Here is a 15,281-nt window from a genome sequence, read left to right on the forward strand (position 1 = left end):
ACACCAGCACTTGTCTACATTTTGTACTTGCTGCAGGAAAATAATTGCCTTATCTGCAACTGTCAAAATGATAAATGCCCCGGAGAGTGGCGACAATTGACTGATGGAATTGGGGGGGTAGTAGTGATGATGGAGGGAGGGAAGGGAATTGGGGGGGGGATTTCTAATACCAGATCTGAACACTTTTAATAATGCATGTCCCCCCCCCCCCCCTCCTCCAGTGCATTTGTTTAGACTTGTAGGGAAATCAATTGAACAAATGATCAATAAGCATCAGCAAGTCAAACTGACATGTTTGTTTTATAAGATGAGTGCACGGTTAACAACAATATAACTGTGAGCGAGACTATTGGTTCCCAACATCATATTTTCTGTTATTTTACTATTTTATAGTTTCTTTTTTTTTAAAGGAGATAGCCTAGTACTTTTTCTAAATTACAATCCTGTTATACAATTACATTTATCTACAATATCGGGAAAAAAAATATATTCAATCACTGCATTTGTGAGTAGTAATTTCAATGAAAATACACAATAAACCAAAAGATTAGAAATAAAATGGATGTGTTTAATATATGTTTAACAAAACTTTTTTAGATTATGTAAATAAAATTTAGTCCCATTTTTTTTTTATTCAAAAAGTACTTTGGAAAATGCATTACTTATATTCCAATTGAATTCAATTCTAAAATGAAAAATTCAATAATTATTATTTATAGATCTTATGAGGAAGAAATATTTACTTAACACACTAGAACGCCCAGGGGTTTTTACAACTTTTTTTGCAACAACTATAGAACGACAAATCTGGGTGATATTTGACAAACAACTTTGCTGGCTACAAGTAGATGACTACATTTGTAAATTTAGTAGTAAGTCAAATGACCGCCTTCTGGGCGTTCCAGTGTTAAAATAAATGTAAACGCAGACCGAGACAGCCGTGCATGTTTCTCAAGTAAAGTTCTTGTAGGCTGAAATGCTGAAATTTTTCAGCAGATGACAAATGACATGGCGTGCGCAAGCTAGTCATTTCATCCATTATACCTCTTGATAAAAATACAATACAGAGTAAAAGTACCGTTTCTCTTTCAAGAAATACTCAAGTAAAAGTCAAAAGTATGTTGCATTAAAACTACTCTGACAAGTACAATTTATCCCAAAAATGACTTAAATGGGCCCAAATATAAAAGAGTAAAATTGAGTTTGCTCTCTCCCTCCACTGGTAGTGCGAGATTTTATAACGTGGATCCCCAATCAGTCATGCATTTTATTAAGTATTATCATTGCAAATATCTTATCAAAACCTGTAAATTAATAAAAATGTTTTGGTGGGGAAAAAAATCTTGGTCTTTAAATATGATCCGTAGAGACACATACAACAGGTTAGCCACCTCCCACTTTCCACATCATTTCACTTCGTCAAATTGAGCAATTTCACTTTGACCTCGCAACTCATCTTGGGAAAGCATCGGCTTAAAAAAATAAAAAATAAAAAAAGCATTTCAATAATCTTGAGTGTGTGCATAAATATTGGAACAGGACAACAAAAACATCTGGAAATGAGCAATCAAAGTGTTTGAGGAATGATCTCTGCTTATTAATAATTAACACAGTGCTAATGCATGGCACACACACACACACTCGCATGCACATTGCCAGAGGTTTATGGACATTTAAATTATAAATCATTCCAATCATTGCTAAATGAGAGCAAAGCAGCCGGCAAAAGAGTCTTGCGGCCTCCCCCAAGGCTCTTCAGCATCTGCTCAACACGTGCGCGTCAACAACTGCCGCGTTAGTTAGTCGTTCTGAATCATTGGTTAAATGTTCGGCTTCTTAGTTGATCTGCATGTTTCTAGTCTGCGTCACCAGTGGGGAGATTATCTGTAAAACTGATCTACTTTTTCATTGTTTGATTCCTCATTGCTGACTTTTGGGATCAATGAGCAAGAATAAAAATTGTGATTTCATTTACATGCTTTACTTGTACCACCAGAGGGCGCTGATCCGTCTTGCCAGGAGATTAAGTGGTTTGGGAAAAAAATCATAAAATAATTAAGAATATTCATTCATTCATTCATTATCCGAATATATTTAAGTAAAATATTCTGTATTTGTTGTGGGCTAATTTTAAGGACATATGAGCTATTAAAAATATAGATTAAAATAACACAATGAAGAAGTAGGAAGCATACAAATAAAATAAAAAGAGGCAACAAAATAACGTTGAATTAGAAAAAAAACAAAATTCACAAATGACATAAATGTAAAATAAAAAAAAGTTAACAAATGTAAAACTAAAATAAGACATGAGGCAAATTATATGAATCCAAACAATGAATGAACATATACAGCATTTTTTTTTTAAAAATCTAATATAAATTTAAAAATTCTATTTTTTGCATACAGGATTGACCTCTGGACTTCATTTCATTTTACTTCCAATCTATTCTAACAAGTGTCTGTCACCTTGTGCATTAATCTTTATTTCTATTTTTTCTTTAGCTCTCTTGAGATTGTGTAGGTGTACCTAATGAAGTGACCAGTGTTCACATTGTTTATACGCATGTACCTGGCATGTCAAAAACCGCTGGAGAACGCGTGTTCTCAAATTCAAGTGACGTTCCCTCCGCCTACTCTGGACGCATGTGGAGTTCCCTTTGAACATTCTAGCTAGGCACAAAGGCGTCTCTGGCTCCTAATTGCCAGTGGAGGGAAAGAAATGGGGCAAACAGTGGCGGGTGTGCTCTGCTGCTCCCGTGCGGAGTGTCCGTCCACATGCTTCCATGTGTGATTGCTTCCTGGACGTCCAAAGCGAGGAAGTGCGAGGAATGAGGCCTTCAAAGGGTGCCGGCAGCGCTAATCCGCACTTAATGGCCACGACCAGAACATGGCCTGACAAGCTTGCATCCGGCAGGGGCCCCACATTTAAGATGATAACACCTACACATACTCTTCCAATTATTTTTTTAGATTTAGGGAGATGTATTTATAGTAGTGCTGTCAAACGCGAAAAAAATTAAAACTAATTAATCGCAAAATTTTCCATGATTAATTGCGATTAATCGTATTTTTCAACTACAATATTTTACAAAGCTTGGACTGATATTTAATGGAGTAAAATCTTGGAATTCATATGGAAAACAGTTAAAAGTGTATTTTGATTCAAAGACTGTTCTAATAGCTTTCTTTGATCTTTAAATATGATTATTTTCCTGTAATATACAATTGTTGAACAAGACACCAAAGACGTACAACGAATATGGTATATGAGTTTGGCTTTGCAAAGTGCGCGGATTATTTTGGATTTCTCCAATGAGCCATCAAGCAACTTTTAAAATTAAAACTACGTATAAGTCCATCTTTGCGACAGTGACTCTCCTCTAAGTTTGGCTACAAAGTGAATAGAGGGAAGCTTCCACAGGAAGTAAATAAAACTGAGTTAACTGAGTTAATTTTTTTTTAAATGCGTTATATTTAATGCATTATAAAAATTTTAATTAATCTCCATAGTTAACGCTTTAACTTTGTCAGCCCTAATTTATAGTTTGGAAAACGCCCAGTTATGTGTTTATTATTATACAGGCTGCCCACAAAGGCTGTTTTTTTTTGTTGTTGTTTTTTTTTGCGGGGTTTTTACTGGAGCAGTAATTGCATCTCCCCTGAAATGCGAGGAATGCATTTACTGTACAGTACATGTCGAGTGCATACTGTAGCCTAGTGTCATTATACCATGAGTGTATAATGATACACCGAAGCAGCTCTGGGGGGCTTTTAGATGAGAAGAAATGTTAGCTTGTGCGAGGCGTTGGCCTGCTACTGTGTGTTTATGCAGCGCGTGCGTGCGTGCGTGCGCACCAGATAGAGAGCAGCTTTGTGTCAAGTGCAGAAGTATCAACATGTTCCCTCCACGTCCCCATGGCCCATGCGCTCCACCTGTACTGTAGGAGATGAAGGAGAGGAGTGTGATGAGCGAGAGAGGGAAGGAGCAGACTCAGGAGGAGGAGAAAAGGTTTGAAAGGAGGAAAGGAAAGGACAGAAAAATCGGGGAAAGGAATGAAAGAAGAAGAGGGAACAGGGAAGGAAAGACTGAGGGATATGCTGTCACAAGGGAAGGGACAAAGCGTAAGGAGGTGAGGAGAAAGGGACAAGGGAAGAGCGAAGAGGTGAAATGAAAGGAGGAAAGTGAGAGGAGAGAAGGAGAAATGCAAAGTAAAAGAGAAGGGAAAAGGTGTAGGAAAAATCAGACAAGGGAGGATGGGAAGAGGAAAGGATAAAGAGGAAAAGACACAAGGGAAGCAAAAAAGAAAGGGGAATGAAGAGTAATGAGAAATGAAAACAAGAGTGGGGAGCAGGACGGAGATGAGCAAAGACTGACGTGAAGGGAAAGGAGAAGAGGGGAAGTTAAAAGGAAAATAAAGGCAGAAGGAGAAATGTCAGGTAAAATAAAATGAGAGAAAGAGGGAAAATTAGATGGCGTAAAGGAAAGAACAAGGGGTAGAAAAATATGACAAAGGAAGGATGAGAAGAGGGAAAAGGGATGGGGGGACTAAAGGAAAGAGGGATGAAGTGAGAATGTAAGAGAAAAGCAAAGTAAAAGGAAGGACAAAGGGTTCATGAAGAAAAAGAGTTGAGGAGTAAATGTAGCGATGGGAAAATAGGACACGGAAAAATAGAAAGAGAAAGCAAAAGGATCAAGAAGGCAGGAGATGAGACAATGATGAAAGGGGGTAACCAAAAGAGGAGAAAAGGAAATTAAAGAAGGAGAAAAGGTGGGAGGAAATGAAAGGAGAAGAGGAGGGAGGAGAAGTGAAAGGAGGGCTAGAGGGCGGCCGGAAGAAAGAACACATTTGTAGCACTTGCGACAATTTGAAACATTTCCATTATTGTGTATTTTGTGTCACTTTGAAAAAGTCATCCGACGTGAAAGAATGATATTCGGTATTTTTATTGCTGCCAATGTCAAACTGGGTCAGATTTGACCCGACACAATTTAAGAGGTAAATCTAGTGCACGTGTGTGTGTGTGTGTGTGTGTGGTGAGGCCCACTGTGTCTTATTTTAGCCGCGTGTCCCAGTGGACACACACCACTAATACAACACTCGCCACTCTGTTTTTTACTTAGCCCAGTGTTACAAATATAAAATCCCGAAACTATATGCCTCTGTTTCCTCCATGACAATTCTAAACAACAAGCTCCAGCAGCCTTTCATTATGGGTCACGTTAAAATAAACGCTGTCACACCTTGTTCCTTCGAGGGGAAAAGAAAAAAAAAATCAACACATTATCTCAGTAGTTTATTTTTTCTTCCCCTTTAAAAGATTTTTTTTCCACTTGAGTTGTAAAGGTTAGAGGTCACAAAGTTTTTCTGTCACAAAAAATCCTGGCATTTCAACAGGGGTGTGTAAACTTTTTATATCCACTGGAGGTTATTAGAGCCTGCGGTGATGGATGGTGATGCGAGTTGACAAATTCTTTTTTTTAATTTATTTATTTTATTATTTTTTTTTGCACGGGTCAAGTCAGGTTCGGTTTGCAAGTTGGACTATCAAATGAGAGCAACACCAAGGACAATTGTTTGTTGGGGACAGCGCGGCGAAAGCACTTTCCCACACCCAAGCAGAGCAACCAGAGGGCAAGATAGCGGCTCTCCTATTGTTATTTTTAGTGCTCAAGTGTCGTCCAAGTGGCACTCCGACACTCCACTTGGAGCACAGCCAGTCCGCGTACAAATGGGAAGCATCTATTCAGTGCCTTGAAATACGTTTTATCCCCTCCCAATTCTTTTTAGCAGCGTAGACAAAAGGAGGTATTGAGGCAAAGACTGAAGCTTTTTTGTGCTCCTCCGCCGGCTGAGGAAGCCCCGGAATGGCAGCTCATTTTGCGCTCACGACGCCATGAACTAATAAACTACAAAATATGAACAAGTATTTCAAAATCATTTATGCCGATGAGTCAGTTGACTTTTTTTCTACTAGAAAAACAGCAGTAGATTAGTCTAATTGACCAAAATCAAATGGGCGACGTGGATTCGTGTCACATGCCTTCGGCTTGTTGCTAAGCAGACGCATCAGTCATCATGCTGTTTCCATGACAACTTCAGGCTCTACTGCCTCACACGGCAGATAAAGGACAGGGACTGGAAGTCTGACTGTTTATTATTCATATGTTTATTTATGCGTACATATAAACATATATATATATATACATATATACGTATATATTCTATCGTGGTCACTTTTGGCCAATTTAAACCCATTACAACTTTAAAAAAAAAATTTTTAATTCCACATTATTTACTGGATATTGACTCATACGATTGGGGTAAAATTGGTTTCATTCTAGACGCGACGGTGTTGTTGTCATTTCGGACAGGGAAGCAACTAACTGCATGTAATATTTTTAATTTTATGAAGGAGATATTTAATGGCCGGTTTACGAAATCTAATGATTTACTGTATGAAATGTCTGTTTTTAATGATTTAATAGTAATAATCACAATGTCATTGATGGTGTAATGGTACACATTACCGACTTTAATAATGAGCTTGGGTTTATTTTGTTTTTATGCTGCTGCAGGAAATAGATTGTGGCTTGAGCACATCATGCATGTGTCTGGGTTTAACACCTACGCAGCTTTTCATTGGGGCCTTCAGCACCGTCAAGTCGTTCAAATGAAGAAAGAAAAAAAAAAAAAGCAATTCCCGACAAGGCTGTTGTTTGTTTAAACCAGGGGAGTTATCGAAAGTGACTGAGAACAAACAAATTGAGGTCATAATCACAGCGATAAACGCTCATAAACATGCTGATTAGGAAGCAGTGAGAAAACCAAACAGGGTGAAAATATTTGACTGTATTTTGTTTCAAGTCTCTGGTAAAGATCACATGTCTGATGGAATCTTTCTTAACTTAATCAAACATTACATCACAGACCGAGTGTTCACATGACAGGGACATCTGGACACATGGCCCAGAAACTAGTTTCAGACTGACTTTAACCTCGAGCGTCGATTGAATTTAAGTTTTTAACCTTTTTAAAGCTGTTTGAATGCGAGAATGGAAAGGGGAAACCAAACCACATTGAATCTTTGACATCTGTATGCAAACTACTAGTTCCTGTTTTGGCCTCAACGTGAGAAATTTAGAATTTACAACTAGCATCTCCACAAATATTACAGGAGTCTTGATCATTTCAATCCTTGGTGGGTTGGATTAAGGAATTGAGTAAAACTTTGCCCACCCATGATATTTATTGTGTTACTTTTTCGCATGGAACCCACCTACCAACGAGCCGAAAATATGTTGTTTGTACATTTAGTCACGGGGCAACGCCTTCATTGACTAGGTGGCACTTTGATCAGTCAAAAAAAAAAAAGCTGCTGGTGCCTCAGTGGCTTAATCAGTTGAATGCAGCCTTCCCACAATGACTATGCTGCACAGTCATATGGTGTTTTTGGTCGGGTGGTCATGGTGGTTGATGTGGCGATGAAGCAGGAGGGTGGGGTGACTTCGCGTCCTGTTTTGGTGGGCTGGTGGAACTGGTGAATGATTTTATTTTATATTTGTACTATCAGCGACTCATTCCTCCCTCCACGTTAAGAGTGCGTTTTAACATCGTGGCCTATATATGGTGCCGTTTGCCATGAACGCTCTATATAACGGTTAGGGAGTGATTCCAAACACAGCCAAAGAGTTTATAAAAGCATCGCCTCTTTTACTTAAACCCGTATTAAAAAAAAACTGTATTAAAAAAAAAAAAACAACTCATAGCAATCAGTCTGATTTTTTTTTTTTTTTTTTAATAGATGAAAGAATGAGTAGGAAAAGATATGGTGTGCATCGGACAGGGCGGGTCAAAATGACGCGAGCCGACCACATGATATGTAAAGTCGGGCTAATTGCAGCCTTGAGTAACTGAAATAGCCCAGGCCACGGCGGTAAACACAGAGTGCGCCTCGACAGCGTCCCTTTCTTGGCCGCACAAAGCAGTCACTGTGTAAAAAGAGAGCGGTTCACTGCAACTTGGACATTTTTTTTTTGCGGACACCGTAGTTTGAGTTTTTTTTTTTTTACGTGCGCCAGTGGAAGGTCCCACCTACACAGGATGGTGTTTATTCCAGTTTTAATCAAACACAAACCTCCTGACGTTCCTGGTTAAGATGGTGAAGATGGCAACGCCCGTCTGTTCGACATCCTCGATGCGACAGGGAGTAGCGTAGCATTATAGCTCACAATCAGTTTGTCCTAATTATGGACACTGTAGTTAAATGTGGTCATTAGAGCATTACTGAAACAACTAATGTAATGGCAACAAACTAGTTTTGGTATTAGCAAGTAGCATTAGCATGTATACAGCATGCTTTCTGTCCAATCTGGTTTGCTAGCACAACTAATTGACAGAGTTGCACCAAATTGACTTTAAGTTGAGTTTAGAGCCAAGGAATAAGCCATTATGAGATAAAAATCTGGATAAAGGTGTAAATAAAGCAAATTGTCACAGGGGCGGAGCCAGAACGTGGCTAATGGGTGGGCCTGGAAAAATCAGGGTGGGCTTGAATATTTCTCTCACTTTCCTCCTGTCCCGGCACATCGTATATTCAAATAAAACGACAAACCGGATAATATGAAGTTCAGATTTTCCTTAGACAACCACAATTATGCCATTCTTGATATTCAATAAAAGAAAACACAAATAATTTCATAATTTACTAAAAATTTTAACGTATATATTTTTTCATGAATCTCACTGGGTGGGCAGTCTCTCAATCTGGGTGGGCCTGTGCCCACCCATGGCTCCGCCCCTGATTTTGTCACCAGTCGTGACTCTTGTACAGTGTTTGTGTACTTCCTTTTACATGGTCGTTGCCCCATGATCATTGAGAGAGATAAGCGATAACTCTTCCAAACAAGGTCATAAAGCAACATAACGGTACGGCGCTAACCCGGCGCCAGCGCCACAATACGAGGACTCACGAGTCTGTGTCAAAGCATGTTTATTGCGACCAACGTTAAAAGAAACAACCTGAAAGGTCGGGTCGTGCTGACCACAGTATCAAGGCCTGCCTGCCCCCTTCTCCGCGTCTCGATCAGCGGTCAAGAGGCTTGTGTCAACAGATCCGAGACTCGCGGACAAACATGGCACCAATCTGCAAACCAGCTGCAGGGTCCGGAATGTTTGTTTTTGGGCAGCAATGTAAACATCTGGTTTCACCAAATTGGTGCCGACAGTCGCTAAGACGACTTCAAACAGTTGGCAATATGCGCGGACGTCAACCTGAAAATGAGGAAGAATGGCGAGAACACTGGAGTGACTGAATACTGATGGTAGTATCTTCTTCCTGCTCTTTTTGATTTATTTATTTTTATAAAGCTACCACTTCATTTGGAGTTTCTTTGGACTTTGGACCAACTCAGGAACTTTAAACAGTTTGCGGAGGTTCCCAGAGCCTGCTCATTAATGTTGACTGCCTCCATTAATTTTCTCTTTTCGGAAAGCTTCGGTTTGCTCCGCAATTGAACTCGCACGACAAGCCCGTTTCTGTCGCAGCGACAAAATTGTCCCGAGTGCAAAAAAACACAAAGCAAGCTTTTCACATGCTGAGCTTGCTTTTAAATATGCAATTTGTGGACAAGACCAAACCGTCTCCCTCTGGCTATTTTAAATAGTAAGACAAAGTAAAAATGTGTTAAATATCAGAATAAAAATCTAGAGGCTAATAAATATAACGCTGTGTCCGTGAGGGTCTACAAAAAATCTTCAATCAAGCTGAGAGACTTGTCCGTTAGCATCTCTTCACTGGTGACAAATTTGTAGCCGAAAAGTTTGAGTGTGGGCCCGCAGACCTTCTGGACCACCTGGACGATCTTGAAGGGCAACCTGAAGCGCCACTTCTCCACTTGCTCGGTGGAGTTCCTCTGCGTGGAGTAAATGCCGCTGGTCTCCTTGGAGGCCTGCGTGCTCTTCAGAATCCACGCTTTGACGTGCGGCGTGAACGGGATCCCGGTGAACTTGTACATCTCGGCCGCCTTCCTCATGGGGAAGCGCGCGACGTCCTCGTAGCGCACCAGCATGTAGCGGCCGCGCAGCCACGCCGGCCGCCTGAGGCCCATCTCCGCCGACACCCGGATGCTGTTGCAGTTGCTCTTCAGCTTCTTCACCTCCTCCTCGTCGATGGGGACGTCCCTGTTCCTGGCCCACTGCTTCCAGTTGTCGTATTTGGCGGCGAAGGCCACCATGCGGGAGGCTAGCACCGCCCGAGGATCCCGAACCAGCTGGATAAATTTCACGTCCAGACGCGGGTCCTCGGCCAGAGGACGCAGAGTTTCCAGCTGCCGCACCCTCACTGACTTGATGGCTCTGTGCTCCTTCTCCAGGCAGGACTCGGACGCCATGGTCAGGTTGAGGGGCCCGCAGCGCCTGTTCCTGCAGTGGTAGCGCTCAAAGAGCCCTTTGACGAAAGGGCTGCAGACCGCCTCGCCGCACAAGGAGCTGCTGGACTCCCTGCGGAAGAGCGAGGCAGTGACGTGCTCCACGGGGAGGGGGTCGATGAAGCTCTCCAGCAGGGAGAAGTCGCACAGGAAGAGCTGCCGAAGCACGTCGCGGTACGCTTTGGCGGCGGCTGTGGCGTTGGTGCCGCCCGTCTCCAGCGTGAGCATCTTTTCCACGTGCCACAGCGGCTCGTAGAGATAGAACATGTTGTCGCCCTGCTGGTTAAAAAACTCGCCCACGAAGGAAGAACCGGTCCTGGTGGTGGCCAGAAGGAGAATGTCTTTCCTGCGGCTTGTCATTGCCGCCCCCGCCGCCGCCGCCGCCGCCGCCGCCGGCTGGTAGTCGCTGTAGTTCTCCAGGCGCCGCTTCATCAGCACGAAAGCCGAGCTCAGCTTGCCCACGGAGGTGACGGAAACATTGCGTTTCGGCGGGGCGTTGGCAGATCGGCTGGGCTGTATCGGGGTCTGGGGGGTCTGCTTCAAGGCCAGTTTATCCGACACCCTGTGAATGTTATCAGCAAGAACATTGTTTCAGTTTAGAGCAAGAAGGCAGAGAAGGTCCCCAACTCATCTCCAGTAACAGTCATCGTCTGTGAATTCTGTTTGCGTGTGGTTCTGCGCCTTGTGTGTTGAAGTAGGAAATGTTTATGCAGTAAGTCATAAACATCAGAGACATCCATGCTCATTTCCGTTAGCCATTTTGTATTTCTTAGCACTAAGCTAGCAGACTTTAATTGGACGGAATTGTATAGTTTCATTGAATATTTTGTTTGAAGTTATTTTCTTTAATGTGTCAGTTTTACAGTAAAGGTGCTTGCCTCCAAATTGGAGAACTGTGCCAGAGTTTTTTTTCGTTTCCTAAACGTGATGTCATAGGATAGGTCTTAAATTTCTGAGAACAGGCCCTAAGGGATACTTTTTTAAAGTGCATTTTAATAAGGTTAAATGTGTTACTAGCATGTGGGAGAAACTAATTTTTATTTTTACATGATCTCTCTCTCTCTCTCTCTATAATGTGGAATTTCATCTCTCATGGGAGGTCTGGAATGTATCCCCGGGGGACCCGTGTAGTTTGCAATTTGACAACCTTACGACTTGGCGCAAAAGTGTCACTTGAGAGTTTTCCGGACTCACCTTGAGATAATGTTGTTCTCCTTCTCGATGATAACGAGCGCCACGAAGAAGACGATGGGTATAGTGTATTTGATCCTCATTCTCTTGGATGTGGCAGTGCCCGGGCGCGCTTCTTAAGGGGTTCTGCCAATCTCCCACCGCCAAGGTTGCCTTAAAGAGCCTCGGAGTTATTTGTATTGCCCTCTCCTGCAGACTGGTTCTTGCGATGTTTCAACCTGCGAATGAAGCCAACATCACACTGTCCGTTACACATTTTGCTTTTGAAGTTTGTGTCGAAACATTGAGGAAATTGTTGTTGCACTGTCAGAGGTGTGATGCATTGAGGCACGGGTGGTAATCAAGCAGAAATTCAAAGAGGAACAGCCACACGGACACGCTTGAATACAATCGAGCGAGTTTTTCCCAGCCATCGCTCAGCCAAATCTTTTGCTTTGTGTTGCCAGTTCATTTCTTGACATTGTCTTGAATGATGTTTTTGTTCTCTGCAGTTTTTTCGGAGGGTGTAAACAGATTGACGGCATTGCAGTGACCATCAATGAGGATAAATGATTTTGATCGTCAAGTAAAGCGAATTATAAGCCTGGTCACGGAGCAAATTTTCCTGGCAAAGTCAAGGTACCACTTCATCACATCTTGAGAAGGAAGGTAAAAAAAAAAAATAGAAACAAGGAAAAAGTGTGTCTAATTCAGTCCCTCGCTCCAGGAAGTCCCAGTTATCTTGAGTGCAGCCGTGCATGCCGAACCGTGCCCGCCCATCCCCGCCGGGCCGCTCAGAAACTGTAAATCCGAGTCTGCGGCCGCTTGCTAGCCTTGTGTGAGCGACCGCAATCAGACGCGAAACTCCTCTCGCGGCCGTAACCTGACACCTGCCATTTCCTCGCCCAAGGTCACGGCGGCCCTGACATCCAGCTGCTGCTCCCTGTCAACACCGGCAGGAGATCTTTTCAACACATGAGCTACTGATACCCAACTAGACCATCTGCTAAGGTGCTGATGACGGCTCACAGTTCCCTCAGAATCCGGTTTTGTTCCTCAACAAGAGGGCACATCCAAACGCTCCAGTTGTGAGTAGTTATGTTGAGCTTGTACCTTGGAAAAGTACAAGTTTGTTGTTTTCATTAGGTTTGTGGCTGAGCTGGACAAAGTCACGCCTATGGATAACTTGGAGTCTTCAATCACCCAAACATGTACACTTGTCTTCTAGTGTGTGTCTGATGTGGCAATTTTGTAGAATCTGTGTGAAACCAGCTCAAATCAAACCAAGTATTAGTCAAAATGTATGCATCTAAGCTATCTAGCTCATCTAAGGTGGGTGACCTGAATGAGTTGCCAGCCAATCGCGGGGTACTTAGACAAACTCACCATCGCACGAATGGACAATTTCAAGTCAATTCACACAGGAAGGTTGGAGCTCAGATTCGAACCCGGAACCTGAAAACTGTGAGACACGGGTGCCGGGTTCCGTTTGGTGTTTCCATGTTCCCCCCGTGCTTGCGTGACTTGTGTGTGGGCTTCCTCACAACATTCCAAAAACGTGTGTAGAGTTCATTTCAGACTCTAAAGTGTCCATTGGTGCGAATTTCAAAGATTTGAAATGTGCACTCCAATTAGCTGGCGAGCGGTCCGGCTTACACGCATTAAAAAAAAAAAAAAAAAAAAAAAAAAAACAGACGGACAAATTGGCTAATCAATCCCCCCTTGATTTCCATGTAACACAACTAGGATTCCAGTCCTTGGTACGCTGACGTGCGCAGCACAGAAGCATGTCTGGGATTTATTTTTAATGTACTTCAAATGACTGCACGCAGTCTAAACACTCAGCATGCTTGGACACTGCTTGTGAAATTCTCCAGGAAGTTTGTAGTCATTGAGGCGTAATGGTGCATAAAAAAAAAAAGGCCGTGTTTCCCAGCCTTGAAGGAACCAAGGAGCTAATTTTGTATTAGGAAAAGTCTCTTGTGTCCTGTAACTTGTGCCATCTAAAGAGCATTATATTGTTCTTCCTGTCACTATACGTCGCTGGCATGGAGAGGCAAACAAAGGTCTGATATTTGGAGAAAATACACACGAATTGGGAAAAGTTGGGAATCACTGGTGTAAATATACTGGATGGAGGGGGGGGGGCTAAGTTTTCAGCTTCATTTTGCACCACCCTGCCGCATGCCGCGACCACAAAAGGCCTCTTCACGCAGGAGTGACCCCCACGAAACGTCAAACTGCACGGGGTTATTCGCACGTCAAGACGTGACCAGACCACAGGTTCGTCTGGGGTCATGTGACACCAGAGAGAAAGTCAAGCCTCTTTCATACAGAGAGCCTGCGAAATTGACACGGCCCACTTGGGCCTTTTGTACAGAACCGAGCAAAGCAAATACAACTTTTTTTTTTTTTCCCCAACCAACATAATTTTCCTCTTTCATACACTTGCTAATTGTATTTCAAGCCACAGGACAGTGTCTTTTTGATAACTACAATTTTATTCTGGTATTTTTCTATTTACACTGATTTTGTCTTTTTTTTTAACTTCACATTGTTATATTCATTAATGACTTCCCTGTCACAATGCATTATTACGTTTTGCTGTCACATCTTTTTTGCCAACACTATAAAGTTTAGTGTCTTTTTATTATTCTTTTACCAAAAGAAAATGAATTCCTGATTGCTTGGTTACATATTGTTGTTGATGATTGATTGTTGCACAGAAACCAACCCAATTGCATGGGATTAGTTAGTGAGTGCAAGGAGTTGTTAAATAGCATCAAAAAATAAAAATGAACAATTTTATCTTACAAAATCAATGTATTTCTTTTTTTAATCTCTGTCAACAGTGATTTCTGTACAATATATTGTAATACAACTTTACTGTATACCTTTTTCAGACAACATAATTTACTTCATACAACTTTGTAAGACAGTACTGACTACTATCGTTTTACTTTATGTTAAACATATATATGTTATATATATATATATAACTTTTTTTTAAAAATGACAGCTATTTGAAATATCAGATTTTATACAATTGTACATTTTAGGGCAATTCAGATTTGACATATGGCTTTTTAAGAAAATATAGCCTTTTTTCTTATTTGACGTGATATATGCCTACCTTGATGGTGCTTTTAATTTGTATATACATACATTAATGTACACACTTTTCATTTGTAGATTAGATTTCTTTTGTGTACAGTTTCAGAAAAAAACATACATACATAAAGTATCTTGATATTAATTTTGACTGGGCATGTTTCAATCCGTGAAATATGATGGGTAATAAAGATAATAAGTGAATAATTGAAGTCACTCTGCAGTCATGCTATTTTAATAAAGGATCCCAAATTAGAAGTCACTCCCTCTTGCAACTGAGTTGCTTTGTAAGCGGCTCACTACATTTCACTAACTATGGTGCTGAACTTTTCATTCCCGCTACGACAACTGAATCAGGTGCCCGTTCGTCGTGTACCCACCATGCTGATGTGCCCACGCTGTTTAATCCGTAAAATTGAGCGCGTCGAACTCGGAGTATTAATCCCATGATTTTCTCACCACACACACACAAACGTTGTCTAAGAGTCCAATAGGGGTCCGTATTTCCAGTAGGGTAGCTGCATGTCAGACTGGATGAAAAAGTTTTCGTACCAACTGTTTGCCTCTGGCT

The 15,281-nt window shown here is 41.7% G+C and overlaps 2 protein-coding genes across 14 annotated transcripts in view; one reads left to right on the plus strand and one right to left on the minus strand.

Moving 5' to 3' along the window:
- The window catches only part of fbxl15 (F-box and leucine-rich repeat protein 15), a 147,807-nt gene extending 132,860 nt beyond the window's left edge, over positions 1–14,947 (plus strand). For 2 of the 13 annotated variants that reach the window (XR_015082459.1, XR_015082464.1), the window contains 3 exons: positions 10,376–10,895; positions 12,112–12,238; positions 12,327–14,946. The gene's annotated coding sequence lies outside the window, so the exon portion shown is untranslated. Of the gene's footprint in view, positions 1–10,375; positions 10,896–12,111; positions 12,269–12,326 lie in introns of all 13 variants that reach the window. The other 11 variants (XR_015082457.1, XR_015082463.1, XR_015082455.1 and 8 more) reach the window with 11 other exon arrangements.
- Positions 8,978–15,268, minus strand: LOC147129418 (carbohydrate sulfotransferase 3-like). Its single transcript, XM_086016217.1, has 3 exons — positions 15,091–15,268; positions 11,624–11,838; positions 8,978–10,991 (listed from the first exon to the last, which is right to left on the minus strand). The coding sequence occupies exons 2-3, from the start codon at positions 11,701–11,703 to the stop codon at positions 9,746–9,748; spliced, it is 1,326 nt and encodes a 441-aa protein (XP_085872343.1). The 5' UTR covers positions 11,704–11,838; positions 15,091–15,268; the 3' UTR covers positions 8,978–9,745.
- Positions 15,269–15,281: the final 13 nt, after the last annotated feature.

This window comes from Filicampus tigris, chromosome 19 (assembly GCF_054856515.1).
Source record: "Filicampus tigris isolate MCC_2025a chromosome 19, RoL_Ftig_1.0, whole genome shotgun sequence".
NCBI classification, from domain to species: Eukaryota; Metazoa; Chordata; class Actinopteri; order Syngnathiformes; family Syngnathidae; genus Filicampus; species Filicampus tigris.

Excerpts from the sequence above, each read along its gene's own strand:
- LOC147129418 (XM_086016217.1), bottom strand. The coding sequence starts at position 11,703 with ATGAGGATCAAATACACTATACCCATCGTCTTCTTCGTGGCGCTCGTT. Across the intron at positions 10,992-11,623 it reads GAGAACAACATTATCTCAAG|GGTGTCGGATAAACTGGCCT; the intron begins GTGAGTCCGGAA and ends TAACATTCACAG.